At 32.3% G+C, this 21601-nt stretch overlaps 3 protein-coding genes and 1 pseudogene across 4 annotated transcripts; all 4 read left to right on the forward strand.

The window, feature by feature from the left end:
• The first annotated feature begins 268 nt into the window (after window positions 1–268).
• LOC117932205 (protein transport protein Sec61 subunit beta-like) lies at window positions 269–2991 on the forward strand. The gene is made up of 2 exons (XM_034853317.1): window positions 269–363; window positions 2519–2991. The coding sequence occupies exon 2, from the start codon at window positions 2519–2521 to the stop codon at window positions 2765–2767; it is 249 nt and encodes an 82-aa protein (XP_034709208.1). The 5' UTR covers window positions 269–363; the 3' UTR covers window positions 2768–2991.
• A 2367-nt stretch (window positions 2992–5358) lies between these two features.
• Window positions 5359–9100, forward strand: LOC117932204 (60S ribosomal protein L15-1). The gene is made up of 4 exons (XM_034853316.1): window positions 5359–5458; window positions 6132–6298; window positions 8110–8307; window positions 8613–9100. The coding sequence occupies exons 1-4, from the start codon at window positions 5455–5457 to the stop codon at window positions 8856–8858; spliced, it is 615 nt and encodes a 204-aa protein (XP_034709207.1). The 5' UTR covers window positions 5359–5454; the 3' UTR covers window positions 8859–9100.
• A 1096-nt stretch (window positions 9101–10196) lies between these two features.
• Window positions 10197–13819, forward strand: LOC117931920 (annotated as a pseudogene).
• Window positions 13820–15772: 1953 nt separating this feature from the next.
• On the forward strand, window positions 15773–21293 carry LOC117931750 (cell number regulator 6-like). Of its 2 annotated transcripts, none has more exons than XM_034852801.1 (5): window positions 15773–15857; window positions 16194–16304; window positions 17196–17310; window positions 18700–18965; window positions 20867–21293. In XM_034852801.1, the coding sequence occupies exons 2-5, from the start codon at window positions 16194–16196 to the stop codon at window positions 21089–21091; spliced, it is 717 nt and encodes a 238-aa protein (XP_034708692.1). In that variant the 5' UTR covers window positions 15773–15857; the 3' UTR covers window positions 21092–21293. The 2 variants fall into 2 exon arrangements, with proteins under 2 accessions (XP_034708692.1, XP_034708691.1); XM_034852800.1 differs by lacking the exon at window positions 15773–15857 and adding an exon at window positions 15978–15995.
• Window positions 21294–21601: the final 308 nt, after the last annotated feature.

Below are 21601 nucleotides of genomic sequence, written 5' to 3' on the forward strand. Positions count from 1 at the left end.
AATACTAAAAAAAACATAACAAATTCCAAGTGTTTTATGTTAAAAAAAACATTAAAAAACTGTTTTTAAAAAATTATCCATAATTTTTTTTTTTTTAAACAGTCTTTAATCAAATGTTGTCTACGCTAGTTATTGTAGTTTGATTTAGATTTCTCCATCCGACCGGAACAAAGGAGAGATCTACCATCTGCGTTGAATTTGTACCACGTGGCGAAATACAATTGGTTGAATAGACGTGGAATGTGTGGTGGTCCCCACACGCTTGTACGAAATTAAAGGCCATTGAAAACGCTTGAGCCGAGTATTCACGGAGTCAAAACTCAGAACTCCGATCGCGATTCTCTCGACTTCGAAGCCTCGAACGTGAGTTCCTCTCCAACTTTATTCCTCTCTCTCTAGAATCTATATGATTTTGGCCACGATTTCTGATGTAAAAATCACAGATATGTAGATCATTAGTGTTATGATGATTGCTTTAGGGTTTTGATTCTAGGTTTTTGAATCGGGAGAATCCTCGCTCCTACTCCAACTTCTCTTTTATCGTTGTTGGTCCTTGCCGCTCTTTCTCATTCATTCCCACGAATGAGCTAAACAAAAAGGGCGGAAGGAGCCTACACCTATAGTTGATCTCAAAACCCCCGCCCATAGAATACATACTCAGATCTGATTTTGCCCAATTCATCCTGGTTTAGGGTTTCTGAATATGGTTCAGGGTTTTGATTGGAATTTTGGGATGTTTGTGGTTGGATCTGATTTTTTTATTTTTTATTTTTTATTTTTTCCTGTCCAGATTGCCTCTTTCTATTTGGTTTCCGAGATAAGGGAAGAAAAAACAAAGAAAAAAAAAATTCAAATTTTGAGTCTTAGAAACTGAATTCACAATTTGGTTGGTATTTTGTATGTTTGTTTATTTTTATTGCGTATGACAATCTTAAACTCAAAACATTAATGGCGTATTTGATACGTGCATATGACAAGCTTAAACACAAAACATTTATGGTGCGTTTGGTACGTGGAAATGAATGGGAATGGAGGGGAATGATGATAGCATGTAGAAGAGGAATCGAAAAGCTAGTGAGAGTAGGATTTGATTTTCACAACAATGAATTTTGATTCAAAGACAATCCAAACATGTGAAAGAACAGGAGATGGAATTGATTTCCCATTCCTATTCTCAATTCCAGCATTCCAAACATGGCCATAAGGTTGATGTAAAAGTCAACTAAAAGCTTATTTTTATGATTGCATGATTAGATTTTTCCTTTAACAAGAGCAAAATTAAGTTGTCAATAGGTACAGATTTCTTCCGGCAAATTTTACCTATCTTTTTGTTAAAACTTTACTTTTTGTTTGTGACCAATCTACCTAGTGTTCCATGGCTTAAAAAGTGACCCAATGCTCATGATTTTGGTGGAGCTCTGGTTCTTTGTCTTTAGAAAAAGGAAAGAGTTTAATCCTTGTTTCTTGAATGATTGCACTTTCCCAGATAAGGTTGGGGATAAAAGCTGCTGGGATTCAGACAAACTTGGTTGCTTGATTCTGGCATAGGGTTAAAAAACTCAAAAGGTCACTTCATATTGGATATGTTTTCCCAATCCTGGAAAAGAAAAGTTGCCTATCGAAAGAAAAATAATTGTTTTACAGGTATCTTTATACCTATTCTATTTTGTGAATTGACTCCCAAAAATATCATTTTTATTCCCAAGTTTAGATGCTGATGAACCAAACACACTCTTGGAAAGGGAAACCCTTTGGTAATGAGAGCAATAGAAAGATTACCCATTTAAGCAGATTTCCTTTCAGAAGTTTGGGTATGGGAGCACAAAGTGTAAAGGTAGTTGCAGGGAGAGAATGTAGGATAGTGCAATGTCTTTTCAAGTGATTTTCCTATGTTGCCCCATTCTTTTATCAATCTTTTTTCTTCTTTCCATTATTTTTTTTGAGAAAGGAAATTTTTTATTTTATTACACCAGAGGTAGGGATTTCATTTTTTTTTCTTTACATACTTTATTGATGTTTATATGTATAACCGAAACTAGCAAGTATTTTCCTGCAATTTGAGACTAAGCTCTATGGTAGTAATCATGATCAATCAGGGTTTGAGATTATTTTTACTAATGGCTCCCAACCTTGATTGATCCTCTGTTGAAACCCAAAAACTTGGTACCTTCAATGCTGTTTGTTGAAAGCCATTCCATTTATAAGTGGTTTCTATCATTTTGTATTTTAGATTCATATGCAAGTGACTAAAATGCATTTGCTTGTATAAAATTACGAAATCTGTCTGATCCCTTTCATGTTTTGAATCCCAGGAACATGGCTTTAGTAAAGAGTGTATACCTCATGGTTACATTAATAAAATGTGCTTTGACATAGGATTGATGTGACAAAATTAACTAAAAGAAAATGGTTTAAGACACCTAGATCTTACCCATTTTGAGTGACCAGAGGCTTGCTCTTATGGATATCTTTACCAAACTGTTTTTGGTTGTTTCTAAACTTCAAATGGATGTAACAGATGGTTCAAAATGGAGCAGCTCCCCCAAGAGGAAGTGCAGCAGCTGCTGCCAGCCTTAGGAGGAGGAGGACAACAAGTGGTGCGACTGCTGGAGGTGCCAGTGGGAACATGCTGCAGTTTTACACAGATGATGCCCCTGGGCTCAAGATTTCTCCCAATGTTGTACTTGTCATGAGCATTGGTTTTATAGCTTTTGTTGCCATTCTCCATGTCATGGGCAAGCTCTACTTTGTCCGGAAAGAGGCCTAAAATGGTATACTAAATAGGAAAGCACAGTTGAATGTGCTTTATTTTGTATCTTTAATCAACAATTGGTTTAGATGATGAAGTATAAACATTGGTTTGTTTTAGATGGCGGCTTATTATTCTGCCTTGCAAATTGTGCATGGTTGCGAGAATAGCAGGTGGGTTTGGGTGATTCATGAAAAATACTTCTTGTTTCATCGTAGCACAGTGAAGCTTTCTTTCTGCAACGTAATGTGAGATTGCTGGGTTCCATGGTTATTACTATTGGATATGCATCTAGAAACCTTCACATCTTTACTTACAAGCTCTTAGGAGGCCTCCCGTTGTTTCCTGAAATTTTAGTATTGCCTTGACGGTAGGTTAATGATGCTTTGGGGTCCTCTGTGCACCCACTCGGTTATGTTTGATTCCATAACATTTGAAAGAAAAGAGAATAGAGAGGAAAAACAAAAGGGAAAAAAATAAAAAATGGAAATATTTAAAGTTAATAAATTATTTTTATATGTTATTTTAAATTATTTTATTTATATTAATTTTTTGAGATTAAATAATTTAAATTTTTTTTAAAAAAAATAATATCTTTTACAAGATAATTAAATATAAAAAAATTATTTTTAAAATTTTTATCCTTCTTTACTCTTATGTTTCGCTGTCTGCATGAATTCTTCTAATCTTACCAAAAAGGATACATCTGATTAAATTTTAAAATTTCTGCAAAATTTCATTATTTTTTAGGCTGGGCTTCAGCACTTCTAATTCACAGTACACGTAGAATGCTTCGTGTACTTACTGATGTTTGTGTTTGTAGTTTAAAAGGTATTACTAGTAGTAGCCTAGTAGGACCTTTTTTTTAAGAAATATTTTTAGGATTTGAATTTTAAGATTGAAAAAAACAAATATATATTATATTTTAAAAAAAAGAAGAAGTTATTGTAGGCATAAACTGAGTTTAAAAAATAATAATTGTCAAAGTAGTTATTTCGACCCATGTGATATTTTTTTTAAAACCAATCTTGGGTAACGTTGGCTTTCGTGTAATTTTAAAATTGATTTAAAACCCCCCACAACTATGCTTTTAGAGCAAATTTAAAATTGACTCAAAACGACCATATAATTTTGGATTTGGTTTAAAGTTGCTTTTGTTAATAGACCAAATTTAAAATTGGTTTTAAACTGTGGTTAACATTGTTAGAGTTTGTTTCGCCCTATGATTAAAATATAGTCTTCATAAAAAATGTTTTTAAAAAATTGATAACAGTTCTCTATTTTCGGCTTTTAAAAATAAAGTAAAATAGATAACAATTTTTAAAGAAAAGTAAACATTATTGTCACGATTTTATTTTTTTTTATATAAAAAATTTCACTTTCCACCGTCTAATACAAATACTGAAAATATTTAAATATAATCTTTCTTTAAATTACATGTTTATTTTTTAAATTTCTTTGAACTTCTCTAAAAAATTTTATTAAACAAATAAATTTTTATACTTGATACACAAAATTTGTTAATTTTTTTAAAAATAATTTAAAACTTAAAAACCGATTTAATTAATTTTAAAAAGTCATAAAACTTAATAACATTACAATCTATTTTAAATAATTAGATTAGTTTCTTCTTTATATACAACATATTTTTATAAATTATTTTATTTGACAAATAAATTTCAAATTATACAAAACTTAATGTGTTTGATTTATTAATGAGTATAATAATTTTTAAAAATAACTTAAAATTAAAACAATGATCCAATTAATATTAGAAATTTATGGAACAAAATTAGTTTACACCATTCAATTATTTCTCGACCACATTGAATCAACTTTTTTCCGAAATTTTTCACTAAGCAAATAAACTTCAAGTTAAACAATACTTACTATATTAATTTCATTAATGAGTCAAGTGATTTTTAAAAATAAATTGAAACTCAAATAATAAACTCATTGAGACACAAAATTTATGGATAAAAATTAGTTCACAACAACTCTATTATTTCTTTTGCAATACAAGATTATATATTTATAAATTTTTTCATTAGAGAAGTGAAATTCAAATTAAGCGATACTTTATATTAAATTTATTAATAGGTCTAGTACTTTTTAAAATTAATTTAGAACTCAAAAATATATATAATTACTAAATTTTCTTGTCAGAGAAATGAATTTCAAATTAAGTGGCATTTTGTATTAAATTTATTAATGGGGTTAATAATTTTTAAAAATAATTTAGAACTAAAAAAACAGTTAATTTATGTAACTTGGAGTTTTTTTTTTAATTAAGAAAATAATAAGAAATATTTAAAATGCAATCATATAATTATTCTTAAATTATTAATTTATATTTAGAAAATTCATATTCAAAAAAATGATGTTCCACATAACATTAAATTAAAATTGATTTTTTAAACCAATAACTCTATCCCTTTTAATAAAATATTTCTATATTTATTGTTCACAAAATAATGGGCCGTCAAATTTCAGACCTAACCCAAAAGAAAAGCCCACCTAATTTGGGCCTCAAATTAGGCCTAGCCGAATCTGAAAGCTGTACAGATGGCCGGCTAAGATCCATCCTTCATTGATTTTTCTTTCGTTCATAACACTAGGGCGTTACACCAGAACGTAGCTCTCCTCTATTTAAAGAGAAGGAAGAGAGCACCTCCAGAGGCTGTGGACCTTTGAGCCTGTGAATTATGGGTAAGCAACTAAGCATTTTCCTTCGCTCAAAAACCCTAGAATTTGATGCTTCAGTGTAATTTACTTGTACATATCTGTGCTACGAACCCTAGTTTCTGTTATTATTTTATCTTGATTTATTGATCTGACGCAGACAACGAAGTATGGTTTTTTGGTTTCTATTCTTTGATCTATTGTGTAAGGTTTCACGTTTAGATTTTTATAGTCTTGATGCCATAAAGTGTTTTTCCCCGATTACTGGGCTGTGTTTGGTTGGAGGAAATGTAGGAAAGTGAAAGGAATCTAGGTTGAATCAGTTGATCCTTCTTTGTTTGGATGCTAGGAATAAAAGCAAAGCTTGATCTAACTGAGTGGGATAGAGTTGTTTGGCTCACTTGATCAGGTTTTCATTTTTTTCTTTGTTTGAAATAAGAAACAACGAAAACATGACTTAAGATTCTGTTTTTTTTCGTTTCTGCATTTTCTGGAGGATCAAAGGTTGTTGATTAGTTTGATGCTTCTGATCTATCTTTGGCTAGGCATTTCATTGTCTTGGTGAACAATATGTTACTGTTTGATTATGTGTCACAATGGTGTAAATTAACTGAATGAAAGTGTTATTAAGTTATTTTATTTTATTTATATTTTAAAATTTTTTATTTGAGTTGAGGTTTTTCGGTTTTGGTGATGTCAGGGGCTTACAAGTATGTTTCTGAATTATGGAGAAAGAAGCAGTCCGATGTTATGAGGTTTCTGCAGAGGGTCAGGTGCTGGGAGTATCGCCAACACCCTTCAATTGTTCGTGTTACGAGGCCCACACGACCTGACAAGGCTCGCCGTCTGGGGTATAAAGCAAAGCAGGTAAGAATTGAGTTGGTCTATACATTGATTCTAACCATGATGTATTCTGTATAAGCATTGTTGCCTTTGATCATGTAAGAACTCCATTTTACATAGAACATATTAGGAAATTGTCAGTTCTGCCTTCGTTTGGAACGCCTTAGCTGATACAAGACCTTATGCTTTCTGCAATCACTTGCTTTTTTTCAATTTTCCATCTTGAAATAAGTTAATTCTTATTTCAAAGTAAAGGATAAACAATATAAAATCACAATCATGAAAAGAAAGTGCAGGATTGCTGGTGATATGATCCCAGAAATACATAATATAATATGTTGGCAATTTCAGCTTCAATTTTAAAGTTTCGAGTTTTGCTTTATTTTCTAATTGAGCCGAGAGGCTACAGACACTCTTATGCGAAACCTCCTTGTTTTGAAAATTTATCATTAAATGCTTTACCCCATCAGAAGGTCTACCTCCATGGGAGGGCATTGGGACAACAGCATTATTTTGTGGGTTCGTATAATCTTGGAGACAGGATTGATGTTTGGATCCAGTTCTCCCAGACATATTAAAAACAGTTGAATTCTTTTGCTTATCTCCAAAACATCTCCCTATTTTCTGAATGATAAAAACAAATTTCTTTCTAGGGAGTGGGGAAATTCATTAGTTCTATAATCTCTATTTCCCTTCTGGTTTTTAATTACCACATGACTCTCTTTATGCGGCATTACCCTTTTAAGCTTTCCTCCCTCATTCTCTTGATTGTATTATGACTTATCCTATTCATCATCCTATCTCTCCTGAACACTGGAATTTGTAAAAGTAGTGTAAAATGGAAATTAGTGAAAGCAGATCGATTCTCTCTCACTTTCATGTGTTCCTGCAAGGCTAGGTTTTCCTTTTGCTTCTCAATATTGGTTTTGGATGTCGAGTAGGAGGAGAAACCCATGGGGAATAAGGAAAATATCCTTATTTGTAAGGTTGTGTCTTGAGATTACTTTCAAATGTTGTCTTTTTCCATTTAAAAGTGGAACTGCTGCTAACTTACGGCCATACGCACACATGTGTCTATTTGTTTGGTTATTCATGCACCCATTTTTAATAGGTGGACTATTCCTCAAACTATGGCCTTATAGCTTGTCTCAACTTGGCTGAGGCTGGGTGCTGAGATTAAACCAAATGTATTAAGATACTTAGTAGTAGCTTCTACTGGAAATGCAATCATCTGAGTTACTTGTGTACAAGCCTACCTAAAAGGGAAGGTATGCATATTTGTTACAACTCCTACCACCCACCAAAGAAAAGGGGAAAAAACACATTTAGATCCCTTCTAATGTGTTTTGTTGAGATGGAATATGAGCCTATTCTCAAGACACAAGTTTACTTGTCCAAGCATAGTGTACATGATGATGATTGACCGATTATTGGAGTTTCCTTTGTCATCTAGCCTGCATGTGAATTGTTATCATAATGTTGACAATAGTGTTTTTTTCTTTTGAAAAAAGGCTTTTAGCCATTTGTTTGATTTTGGTACCCAGTTGCGCCTGTCAGGGTATTGGATATAGAGATATCATGAATTGGTATCTTATCATGTCATTAGTTAATAATTTAAAATTGCCCATAGAAGTGCAAAATGATTCAAAACTAAGATGGATTAAAGCATTGTTGGGGTTTTCTTTCCCCACCATTTTTTTGAGTCTCATTTCAGTGGCTTATAAACTTCCCCATTAGTTTAAAATTATGACAAACTGGCCCATTAATTTGATAAGCATCAAGACGATGATTCTTTTTACTTTGATTATAATGCCAAACACTATCTTCTATTTTAGGGGTATGTTATCTATCGTGTTCGTGTTAGACGTGGTGGTCGGAAGAGGCCTGTTCCCAAGGGCATTGTTTATGGAAAGCCTACAAACCAGGGTGTCACCCAGCTGAAGTTCCAACGTAGCAAGAGGTCAGTTGCTGAAGAACGTGCTGGCCGGAAATTAGGTGGTCTGAAAGTTCTCAACTCGTACTGGATAAATGAGGTTGGTTGTGCGGTTTATTTTCTGCATGCTTACTCCTTCCAACTGGCTATGTCATGATTTGAGCTATAATACTCTTGGTAGCTAGATTTTGTCAAAGCATAAAATAACAAGAAAAAGAAATGTTCGTTAACAGCTGAGAAAGCCAGTATGAAATCCTACTTTCAATTCTTGATCTCCCCCTCTCTCACTCGCGCACGCATGTGGAGCTCTCAATTCGTCTCTTTTTCATATATGTATAATGCTGGGACATACACATATGTGAGCTCCTAGTCGGTAGCTAATTTCTCTGAAAATTTTCCATTCAGGATTCTACATACAAATACTATGAGATAATCCTAGTTGATGCTGCCCATAATGCAATTCGAAATGATCCAAGGATCAACTGGATCTGCAAGCCTGTGCACAAACACAGGGAGCTTCGCGGTCTCACATCCGCAGGAAAGAAATACAGAGGACTCCGTGGAAAGGGTCACCGGCACCACAAAGCACGCCCTTCTCGCAGGGCCACTTGGAAAAGGAACAATACGCTCTCCCTTCGTCGGTATCGTTGATTTCGGCAGTTCTTCATTGGATCTCTTGCTTGCGTTTTGTTTCCTCCGAACTTGTTATCTTCAGTATGAGCTCAGAATGGTTTGTTTTCATTATGAACCTTGTTATAGACTCTCTCTGGCATCTAAACTGTGGAGCTTATCACATTGCTAGCCTCGAAATTTTGTTATTTTGATTTCTTGAACTTGATTAGTGCATATGCATTTGTGGTTTTCTGGATATGGAAATTTGTGTGTTTATCTTGTTTTCGTGGGTGTTTTGATAGTAGCAACAAAGTCTATCTCACTTGGATGCACTTCCTTTTTTTTTTTTTTTTTAAATACTAACTCCTTTTTTTATGTAGTAAAATTTTTTAATACCTTATTTTTTTTTAAATAATTATCTTTAAGTTATTTTGCATTCTACGAAAATTGAAAAAAAAATGAATTGAAACTAAAAAGTAAATTTAAAAATAAAAATTATTTTTATATATTATTATTAAAGTTGTTTTTTTATTTTTATTTTAACACTTTTATACAAATACTAAATATTTTGAAAAATATATAAATTTGATTTTAATTATATTTGACTTTTTTTATTATTTTTTTGTAATAAATTAAATATAACAAAAAAATCATTTTCCTTATCTTGTTTGGTTTGAGAAAGTATTAAAGTAAAGAAACAAAGAATGATTTTATTACGAAAAAAAATTAAATATAATTAAAATTGACCAATAATTTATATATTTTCAAATTATTCATTATATAAAAAAGTTAAAAGGAGTTAATTGAGCTTGAAGTAGTATTTATTGATTTTAAATATATTTCTATTTTTTTTCTAATTTTTTAAATTTTCTTTTATTGTTATTTCCCGGGAACTAAACATAACTTAGCACTTTTTAAATTTCTTTCATGCTTTTTTGAAAAAAAAAATAGCATTAAAGAGTAAAGACAAGTATTTAAGAGCGTACATTTTAAATAATATCTATAACTATTTTCGTTTTTAAAAATAAAAAAACAAAAAGTATATACAAATTTAGTCCACGAAACAGGAAGCAAAAATTTGAATTCTGGATTTTCAGGGATGAAGCAAAAAACTCCACTCGACTGAGGGAATACAAATATTATCTCCTTAGTTTATGTAGAAAGGAAAGGAAAAAAAAAAGGTCCAAAATTTCCCCTCATGCTCTGCGGTTCTCTCAGAAACCAAACGGAGGATGAAAGGAGAGATTAATCGATAATGCCTGAGAGTTGGTGAATGAGTAAGGAAAGTTGGAGACGAACACAGTCGAAGGACATTGATGGTCTCTTCCTCCGCCACCCTCCGTTTTGTTCTTCTTCCCCATCCCGGTTTGGCAGGCGATGAAGTGGAGGAACGATGAACCTATGGTGCTTTACACGGTCAGGACGCTGTGTTTAGAGAGTTTACATACTGTGGGTTCGAACTTGGGCCCGCTTGGGCCCAACTGGATGGTCCGAATCCGTTACATTGGATTGCGTTTCGGCCCAAAATGAAGTAAGAATTAACTTTTAGCAGCTAAAATTTTAAATTATGATTTTGATTCCTTCCCTTCAAATAATTAAAACAAACTCTAAATAGGCCTTATTAACAACCTTTGGCTTCAAGCTAGTCCAAACGAGCCGAAGCACCCCTCATCAATTGAGCTGATGATTATCAATGTTAAACCCGGCCCATTAGAGAAGAGACATTGGCGCCCATGAAAACCCATAAGGGCTTGGGTCTAGAAATTGGGTTGCACAAAACCTTTTTCTCAAGTAAATGTCTTCTGAATTTTCCAAGCCGCCAGTGTTGAAAGCCCCAATCTCTCAATTATCAATGCGATGAACACTCAGAAGTCAGAACAAAAGAAACAGCAAAGGAAAAGAGAGATCAAACCATGAGTACGGAGGGTATAATCCATCGGAGAATTAGTACAATGGTATATGGATGCACGTAGCTGAGCTGGGAAAGGACCTCTTGTTCTCCTCATTCATGGCTTCCCTGAGCTATGGTCTTCATGGAATTACCAGATACCCACTTGGCCAAGCATGGCTACCGCGTCGTCGCGCCGATATGCGAGGCTACGGAGACTCTGATTCCCCCCTGATCCAGCTTCATACACCATACTCCACCTTGTTGGAGACCTAATTGGCCTTTTGGACCAGCTCGGAGAAGAAAAGGTACTTCACTTCCTATCTTGGAAAAGCTTTTCTATCATCTTTCTTGGAAGCTCAAGCGCATGGTAAAACTTGATTAGTATGGCTTTGGTATTTCTGCAACATTTTAAAAATAAAAAAATCGCTTTTACTTCTCACGAAAAAAAGGAGAAATGATGATTTTAAAAACGTTGTGAATTGAAAAATAAGAGCCTATTTTATAGTGATTTTAAAAATTATTTTTATATTTTTTAATATTTAAAATTTTTTATTTAAATATTAAATAGATTAAAAATATTTTTTAGAATCATTATTAAACGCAACTTAAAATAAATTATAAGGTTAATTGATTATAATAAGATTAAGATATTTTGACAAACATAAACGTATGAATAGTACAGAGAAATTTTATATATCATGTAAGTATATGGTAACTTCATAAAGGAAGAAATTATTTTTAATTTTTTTTTCTAAAATAATTTTTATAACTACTTTAAGAATTAGTCTCAATTTGTTTTTTTGATAATCATCTTGAGAACATCCCCAAGCAGGGCTTACACTTATACATCAAAATTCAAAATTCGGCCCAATTTTTAGGCTATGTTTGATTTTCAAAAAATTTGAGAAAAAATGTTAGGAAAAAAAAATACAAAGAAAAATATAAAAAAAATAAAAAATAGATTAAAATTAAATAAATCATTTTCTTTTGTTATTCCTTTTCTTTCCTTAGTATTTTCCGGAGTCCCACCGCGCTTGCATCCGTGCTTATTTTAAATTCTAACCAGAGATACAAGTAGTTCATTTTTGTAGTGAAACATGGTGCTGAATACTGGTGTTGGTGAGCAGGCATTTGTAGTGGGCATGACTGGGGTGCAGAAGTGGCCTGGCACCTTTGCCTCTTGAGGCCAGATAGGGTCAAGGCACTGGTTAACCTCGGCGTTCCCTTCAGGCCACGCTCACCGGAGCTCAAACCACTCAAAATTCATGAACCAAGTATTTGGTGACAGTCTCTACATAATTCAGTTTCAGGTACATTTATATCAGCAGTTGCTGTCGGTATGTTCTTAACTTCATATTGAAACAGTAATATCTCGATATTATCTTTAATTAGTGGTGCATTAATTCAGGAGCCAGGAAGAGCAGAAAAGTCATTTTCTAGGTATGATTGTTTGACGATATTGAAGAAGTTTTTACTGGTGAATGCGCCTGATCTTCTGGCTGCTCCTCCTGGTGTTGAGATCATTGATTTTCTCGACACCCCATCAGAATTGCCTCCATGGATTACTGAGGAGGAGCTTCAGTTTAGTGCCAGCAAGTTTCAGCAGTCTGGATTTACTGGGGTTTGAACTACTACCGTGCCATGGACATGTAAGTTCTTGCATTTAAGTTGTTTTTTAGACCATGTACTTAATAAAACAAATTAAAGGAACTAGTGGTCTATCTTTGGTTTTAGGGAAGTTTGCCGGAAATAAAATTAGAGTTGCGACTTGACGGGTCTAAGCGATGTTGAATGTCATAAAAAGGTTTGGTCTATTACCATCAATTGTTTTTTAGATGAAATGATCAAAGTTGATACAAAAATTGATATCAAAGTCAGGATTATGGTTCGAGTTAGGCCACCCAAATAATGATTCTTGGAACAGGCGTGTGTGATGTACATTAAGGTTGATGGGAGTTGATCAAGGTTTGTATAAACTCTAGAAATCCAAACTCACATATTATTTATTTGTAAATATATTATATGATGTTTCATTAAAATATTAAAAAATAGAAAAGATAAACAAACACTCTTATTCAGTTTTTAATTATATTAGATTACTGACTTAGATAAACAAACACTTTCACTTAGTTTTTAATTCATTTAGATTAATGAGTTTATTAATTTTTAAAAAATTATTAAAGTGTCTTGAATACTCAAGTGTCCATATGCACTTTTTATTTTATGTTTTTAGAAAATAATAGTAAATTTTGTTTTTGAGATATTTAATTTTTCATGTCTTATTTCATAATTTCTTTTATAATTTTGAGATATATTTTTATAGATTCTAAAATAATCATTTTGTCTAATAACCCATAAAAACATATGGGAATTTGAATTGCCCACAAATTTGACATAGGTTAGGATTTCATAAATCGACCTTGGGATGGGTTTGTTGTGGATTGGACATACCAAATTCATGTTATCTACATTTGTTATGGATTGTGCATACATTATTCATATTAAATACATGATTTGTATTGTACTTTTTTCATAATATTCTATATGGTATAGGAAAATGAAAGAAAAATTAGTATCTGTTTGATAGTAATTTTAAAAAGTATTTTTAATATTTTTAATACTTGAAAATTTTTATAATGCAAGTACTAATAATACTAAAAACGTTTTCTAGAATCACTTCCAAGCACACTCTTAAAGTAAAACAAATTCTCCTCTTTTTCCCATGCTTCCTAACTTTTGGGATTGTGATAGGAGTTGGGAGCTTCTAGGGGCATGGCAGGGAGTGAAAATTACTACACCAACGAAATATATAGTTGGGGACAAGGACCTGGGATTTGAAGCAGCTGGGACACGGGAATATATAAAGGGAGAAGCATTCAAGGGACTGGTGCCTAACATGGAGGTGGTTGTGATTGATGGCCATCATTACATCCAAATTGAGAAAGCTGAACGAGTTACTAGTGAAATTCTATCCTTCTTTGGTGAATGCTGATCCATCACTGTTTTGGAAACCTTAAATTAACTATTCATACATTATCTCTCTTCTGTCACTCTTCAATGTTTTTTTTTTTAACAAATTTCAATGGCAGCTTTCTTTGTCTTTCCTGTCGATTCATGTTTGTTGAGTTGCATTAGGTTAGGGTGTGGGCATTAGCCTCATGCAATCTTTCAACCATTTGAATTTTCCAACTTATTTTTTAATTTTAAATCCATGGTTTTTTTTTTTTCATGATTTGATCTATATGTTTTTCTTATTCTAAATAAATAGTGCGTCTGATAGGTTAGAGATAATTGTGTTTTGGGCTCAGTTGGACCCAAAAATTAAGATTTAGTTCATATAACTTACATGGATGGAAATGATATAAAATATCAAAAGACTAAAATACCCATTGACCTTTCACATAACCTTTGTTGGTCACCACTATTCATGCAAGTATAATAATTTTATTTTAACCATTTGGATTTTTCATTATTTTAAAATTTATTTTTATAAATAATTGAAAATCAACATTATTTTCTATTTTAAATTATAAATAAAGAAAAATTACGATGCAAAAACTATTTTAAAAAATACTTTATAAAAAAATGGTAATATGATTTATATTTTTTATATTTTCTTTTTGAAAAAACATTTAATTAAAAAATTAAAACTATTTTTAAAAATAAAAATTGAAAGCCTTAGTACTATTTTTTATATGAAAATAATAAAAATAATTAAATTTCATTCATTGATTATCCATCAAATTTTATATGAAATTTTTTTATCCTTACTTATAATAAGAGTAAAAAGATTCAATATCTTTAAAAAAAAAAATAAAAGTTAGAAATGAATAATACTTAATTGAGAATAGAAAAGAGACAAAAAAAAAATTAAAATTTACACTTATTATGTGCCTATGTAGGGATTAAGGGTATTTTAGGGATTAATGAAGGATAATATTCTTCAATTTAATTTTCACACTTTATTTGGGTCTTGGGTTTAAATATGCATGATATATGGATCTATTGTCAATTTTTGGGCCTAATTGGGGTCAAAATACAATTCTCCCTATTTTTAATACTTAAAATTTTTTATTATTTAAGTGTTAACAATACTAAAAACGTTTTCTAAAATCACTTTTGAACACGCTCAAAGATTAAAATCATTTTTTTTCACATTTATAATAAACTAAACATGAAAATTTTCATTTTTCTTGACATTTTTTTTAATACCAACATCCTGACCTCATCCATGCTTTTATCTATTTTAATTAAAATACATGATTATGACTTTTTTTAAGCCCAAGGATTCACCAAATCTATGGAAAATCCAACTCCATAACATTGTCAATAAATTATCAAGAGCATGAATAAAAAAAAAATGATGTATTAGACTAATTTCTAGAAAATTCTAAAGAAAGAAAAAGTTTTAAAAATATATAAATTTAATTATATTTGATTTATTATAAAAAATGAAAAAAATTAAATATAATTTAAATTAGTTACAAACTTATAGATTTTAATTATTTAATGTTTATGAATAAATATGAAAAATAAGGGACCTATAAAAATATCAAAATAGGAATGAAATAGTTAAAAATTAAAATCCTTTAGTAAGTACATTATATTATTTGTTTATTATTTATGGATTATTACAGGTGAATATATTTTATATTATGAATATTTATTCATTTAATTATAAATATATTAAAATGTTTGAACCACTTTAAAATAATATTAATTTTATACAATAATATAGATATGAATTATAATAATAATATTATATTTATTAATATTATGAATAATATCATCTTTTAATAATACATCTAATTTTAATAATTTTTTAAATTAGTACTAAAAAACGAATAAATTTTTTTTTAAAAAAATTTTCACTTTTCTTCATCCAACATATTTGGCAAAAAAGGCAATTTTTTTTTTTTTTTTTAAATAAAGAAAACTCAGGGGGGAAAGGTAGAAATAATAAAGGTGAGAGGGGAGCAACGTCAAAATGAAAACGACGTCGCATTGGAGCTTAAATCGTTGGCTTAACTTCACACACAAACAAAGGCGTTTTGAAGTGGATACAGAGAGAGAGAGAGAGATGGGGTTCGTGCTTTGAGACTCTCCCCAGATTTCGCCAATTTTTTAAGCCTTTCTACTCCTTCAAGGTTTGTCTCTCTTTTCCGTTTGGTTCCACAGAAAATCACCTAATGAAAATGAAAGCATGGGATTTTTCCTTTTTGTCGTTTTGGTTTTTGTTTTACGTCTAGTGGCGGTTTTGTTTTGCGTTGTACCGATTAATAATGGTAATGATAATAATAACAATAGTCTTAGATTTAGCGTTTTTGTTTCTTTGCTTCTGGTATATAATGACGGTGACCAAATAGAAAATGGTTTCATATGATTCCTTTTTCGCATTTTTTTGTTTTTATTGGGAGAGAAACGAAGGAGAGGGTGGTTTCGAGTTTTCTCTCTGATTTTTGTTGATTTTTGTGTTGGATCAGATGTCGGAGGGAATCGCACAGTCCTCGCGGTACGTGAAGCTTAAGAAGGATCAGGCGCCAGTGGAGGATATTACACCCGGAGAGCTCAATCAACCAATTGAGGTTCCTCAGGTTAGATCATTATGGTTCTTGAATTGTATTGCGCTTCATATTCTCAGAATCTTGCGTTCATGAATTTGCAATTTATGTCCTTTTTCAGTTTGATGGAGATTTGCTTGAATCTTGAATTTCTGTTTCGGATCTTTGTTGCCATTGCCCAGATTACTGTGCTTTGTTTGGTTATTGAGGAAGTGGGGAAAGAATTTTTTTTGACGTTTTTAAGTATTGGGGTTTGGTGAGTTGGGACCTAGAATACTGGATTGTCCTATCAGGTGGGGATTAGGTCAATTATTAGGAATAAAAAAGAAGAAGATTTGGCTTAGTTTTAATGTTCTGTTTATATTTTAATACCAGTGCAGTATTTTTAATTTTTATCTTTTTTGCTTGATATGGTTTAGGATTTGAAATCATTGAATGTAGCTTCAGTGTTGGTGGATGCAGCTTTGATTGTCTTGCAAGCCTGCCTATGAAAAAGGGCTTACTAACCACAACCCATAGGAGAAAGAAAAAATTGAATGCCTTTCTGTCTTAATTTCATAGAATTGTGGACCATTCAAGACGGTTTTGTGATTTTGCATGATGTCTATGCTGTTTACTATTTGCTTCTTTTTATTTGAAGTGGCAAATTTTATATATGAAAATGAGGAGGGAATAGATTATTTTATTCAAACGAGAATGAGACAGAATGGGATTAGAAACTTCTTAAAAATGAAAAATGACCTTATTTTTGGAATAAGATTGAAAACTTGTGCAGTGTGAATCCAATCCATGTTTTCTCAGTAAATGATAATGATTTCCACATATTCAACCTCAAATCAACAATCATTATTTCCTTACTTATTTGGAATGCCCACTGTTTCGGATTCTTTCTGTGCATTGCTGATCATGTCTGTCACTGGACAGTTGATTGTTCACAGATGCAACGAATGTGGGCAACCCCTACCTGAAAGCTACCAGCCCCCAGCTGATGAAGATTGGACAACTGGGATTTGTGGCTGTGCTGAAGATAGGGAGAGTTGTAAGACTTCAATCTGCCTTTATCTTTAGCAAGTGAACATACAAATTTTCACATTCACCAATTCATCTGGCATTTTCTGTAAATACCTTTTGCTTTCTCTGCATTGTTTCTGTTAGATAAAGACACAAAGCCGCATATTGTGCTTGTATTAGAAATTTGGAAAGGTTATGTAGCAACATTGTGTTTGAAGCCAAACCTCTACAATGTGCTACTATTTTTTTCATCAAGTTCTAAAGTCATTTTATGTATTGTTATATCAATTATGAGCTTTATGGAGCATAACTACTACATAATTGTATTTATTTTTGCAACTGAAAATTTCATTAGGTTAGATATGTGAAATAGAAAGTATATTAGGTTGGTTACAAAATTGGGTTGGCTAACAAGGTTGAAGCATGGGAAGTGCAAGTGGGAAGGACCAATGTTTTTAGAACTAGACCGGTTAAAAGTTATCGGGTCACAGGTTGGACTGATGGTTCAATATCAGTCAAAGAGTGATGTTAGCGTGATATCATAAATATATAATTTATATATTATTAAAAATAAAATAATATAAGAAGTTTAAAATATATATAAATTATTAAAAAAGTTAAAATCTTTCATCCTTCTATCTTTAAATGAGTCATGGTAAGTATAAAAGCCAAATTTACTAAAATTTGTAGTTTATTAAATAGTGCAAGTATAGTATTTATGATTTACTATTAAGAATACAAATATACTAAAAGTCGAGCGAGGATAGTGCTACTGAATGAAACTCCTACTTTCCACTGCTCAAAGGATTTTCTTCCTCTTAGAATACAGCAAGGCAAAAGAGACAGTGCTATTGAAATTCTTTGTCATTTTTTAGTCGTTTGCTCTTACTTGCAGTAGATTTCACTTTTTAGTTCCATCAAAGATGATAATATTTTAAGTTGAAAACATTTACATGGCCTTAAGGATGGCGGCATAAGGACTGTCAGTTGAGCAGTGAGAGAAGAGGTGATTGTGGCACCTGAATGGAAGGGTATGACAAAATTCACATGTAAATGCTAGCCTGCACCAATCTTTTCATGTGCAAATGCAGCACTGCACCAGTCTTTTCTGTTCTGGGCACATATTCAAGATTCTAATATGAAAAATTAAGAGGCCAATTCACCATACAGACTCTTATGTATCTGATTGCTTGGATGGCAATGGTGATGATGATGAGAACTACTGGTACTTAAAAATGATCCTGTTATCAAACAATTTGAGTCTCATCGTTATAAAAAGTTTTATTTATAGTATAAATTTAATTATGAAGAACAATTTGGCAGGTATGTTCTATTGTACTTCTCTTTTCCTGCAGTGCATGTGAATCTTTTTTAGTTGATCCTTGATTATTCTGAAACCATTAACCATGTCTCACAGGCTGGACTGGGCTGTTTTGCCCCTGTGTGTTGTTTGGGCATAATGTTGAGCAACTGAGAGAAGATATCCCCTGGACCAATGCTTGCGTTTGTCATGCCTTATGTGTTGAAGGTGGAATGACACTTGCTGCAGCAACAGCACTTTTCCATGGCATTGATCCCAAAACGTCATTTCTCATTTGTGAAGGCCTGCTATTTACTTGGTGGATGTGTGGTATCTATACTGGCCTGTTTCGGCAATCATTGCAGAAGCAGTATCATCTCAAGGTGATTTCCATTTTTATGTCTATTAGGATCTCAACGCTGAATGCTTTCACAAGGAGAGTTTGCCCAAGAATATGCCTTTGATTGTGAAATGACATGCAAAACACATAAATATATACTAATTTTATGCAACACTCCTACTTTCCACTTCATACCAGGATTCTTTTCACTTTAGATGTTATTTTTTTTGTACTAAATGAATTTTTTTATTTTATTTTTTCTGTGGTTATGGAGTTGTATCCATTTTCGTCTTACCTTGGAAATTTCTGGTAATGCAACAGATATTTTATCTGAATTATTATGTATGACTTGAATGTTGAGAGGATTGAATTTTCTCAGCCTTTGAAGTGCACTGCCTGGTTTGACATTGGAATTCTTTTGACCTAAGCTTGTGCTGTTATGCTAAATTAAAATGAATTAATGGATATTCCAATATTTCACCATTTGATAACCAGGCATTGGATTTTTCCAAAGAGAAGTGAAGATAATTGTCATTTCCTTGTTTGTATCTCCTATTTGAGGGGATTGTATTAGTTTTATGTTTTGTCAACAAGGTCAAAATCTCGGTTGATGTCTCGTTGATGTCTCTTTTGGTCGAGATCTGTCTCAAGATCTCCTCAGTTGTGAACTCTTTGTAGTCCTTCACTTTGGGTTATATATGAACCCCTAGGAACTCAATCTGCTGTTTTTCATGTTCTATTGCACTTACAAATGTAAAAGTTGCTAAGAAAAGAAATAGGACAGTGTTTGATAATACAAAAAAGCATATCAAGTAATCAAACAATTCTTTTATGTATAACTTTTTGGAGTTAGTGTTCATAATGGACTTTATTGATTTGTTGAGCTCTAAGTACGGTTAAGGAGTTTTTTTTTTTTTTTTTCTTATGTACCCCCCCCATTTTGGTTGGCCTTTTGGCCCCTTTGTCTACACCGTGTATACTTTCATGTGTCGTTTTGTTAGACACTGTTAATATATTTGATCTTTACCTATCAAATAAATAAATAAAATTAAAAGCTGCTAGATATTTACAAGGTTGGATTTTATAGTATTACATGAATGGGAAATTGTACCCTTCATCTGACATGTAGCTTGATTACAAGAACCTTCCTCCATTTTCCAAAAATGCATTGACTTCCCTGTTGGTAATGTAACGTGAATTCCATTAAGGAATAGAATGGAGTTATATTTATGAACCTTCTGTACATAATTCATGTGTTTGGGCACAATAATGACTTACTCAAGGTAGTATGTGTCTCTGGTAAACAATAAAAATGAACCATGAGTTTGCAATTTCCATCAGCATTTTGGCAGAAAGAGGGAGTGAGGTGCAACTTCGGCTAAAACTCAAGTGGGGGAAATGTATTTTTTTTAAAATAGAGTGGAGATCTTATAGCTAGGCTTAACCTTACAGGAGGGGATTTAGATTTTCCTGTAAATGGGTGTTCTAGCATATGCTTAATACTTCATAGCATACGCTTTTTGCCTCTACATGACCTATGCTTACTATGCATGCATTTAATTCATAATATTTTGTATTGTAATGATGAATTCCTGCATCTATTAACAATTTTCGGAGTTTCATTTGAAATTATCAGTTTTGCTATTCATTCTGTGAACTCTTTTTCCCCAAATTGATTCAATACTTGCAATTTCCAAATTGATTTCAATATTGGAAATTTATTATTATATCCATTGATCTCTATGTGTTTCCAAACCTCATTATCACCACTACTGTTGAGAATTGAGACTTGCAAGTGTAAAGACAGTATCTGGCTGTCTTACTTATCTTTTATAGTTTGGCGTTTCAGAAGATGCGGGTCTTTTATGAATTCCCTCTTTAGCAGTGTCATTCATACTGGAAAATCATGTGTTATTCACCCATATTTCTACTGCTTGTTTGCAGAACTCACCGTGTGACCCATGCCTGGTGCACTGCTGCATGCACTGGTGTGCTATATGTCAGGAGCATAGGGAGATGAAGGGACATCTATCCAGTAATTCTGCCATGCCCATGACCATTGTTAATCCTCCTCCAGTTCAAGAGATGAATGCAGGTGGAAACCAGGAAGCTGCACCGTCTTCTAAAAATGACACCGAACACACCACCATGGAGATACAGCCTTTGTAGGATTTGCCTCTTGCTGTATACAGAACTCAAAACAGCATTTTTGTCCCTTTTTTTTTTTGGATTTGAAGCAAAACAAAGTATGTGAGACTCCTGTATGCTTGATGGCATCGAAAGTGCTGAATTGGCAGGTTGTTGATAGAAATTTTATTTCTCTTCCTTGTGATTGCAGTCCAACTTTAGTGGCTGCAGGTGCAATTTCTTATGCCTTTGTTCATCTTTGAGATTATTATTCATTTGCTTATCTTGTTAGTTTCTTTGCATTATCATGATCAACTGTTTGGAAACTGTTCTTGAAACAGTCAACTGAAAATGGTTTTCTAACCTGGAAAGTCAGTTGGTAAACCTTGCGCATAAAAAGGAATTTTTGTAAGAGTTTATTTTGGAAAACATATTTTTAAAAATAAATATGAAGTATTTTATTTTATTTTCAAGAATGTTTGAGTAATAATAAAAAATATGGAGGTTATTTGAGTTTTGAGTAATAATTATGAATTTTATTTTGATATTTGA

The sequence above is a fragment of the Vitis riparia genome, chromosome 15, assembly GCF_004353265.1.
Source record: "Vitis riparia cultivar Riparia Gloire de Montpellier isolate 1030 chromosome 15, EGFV_Vit.rip_1.0, whole genome shotgun sequence".
NCBI classification, from domain to species: Eukaryota; Viridiplantae; Streptophyta; class Magnoliopsida; order Vitales; family Vitaceae; genus Vitis; species Vitis riparia.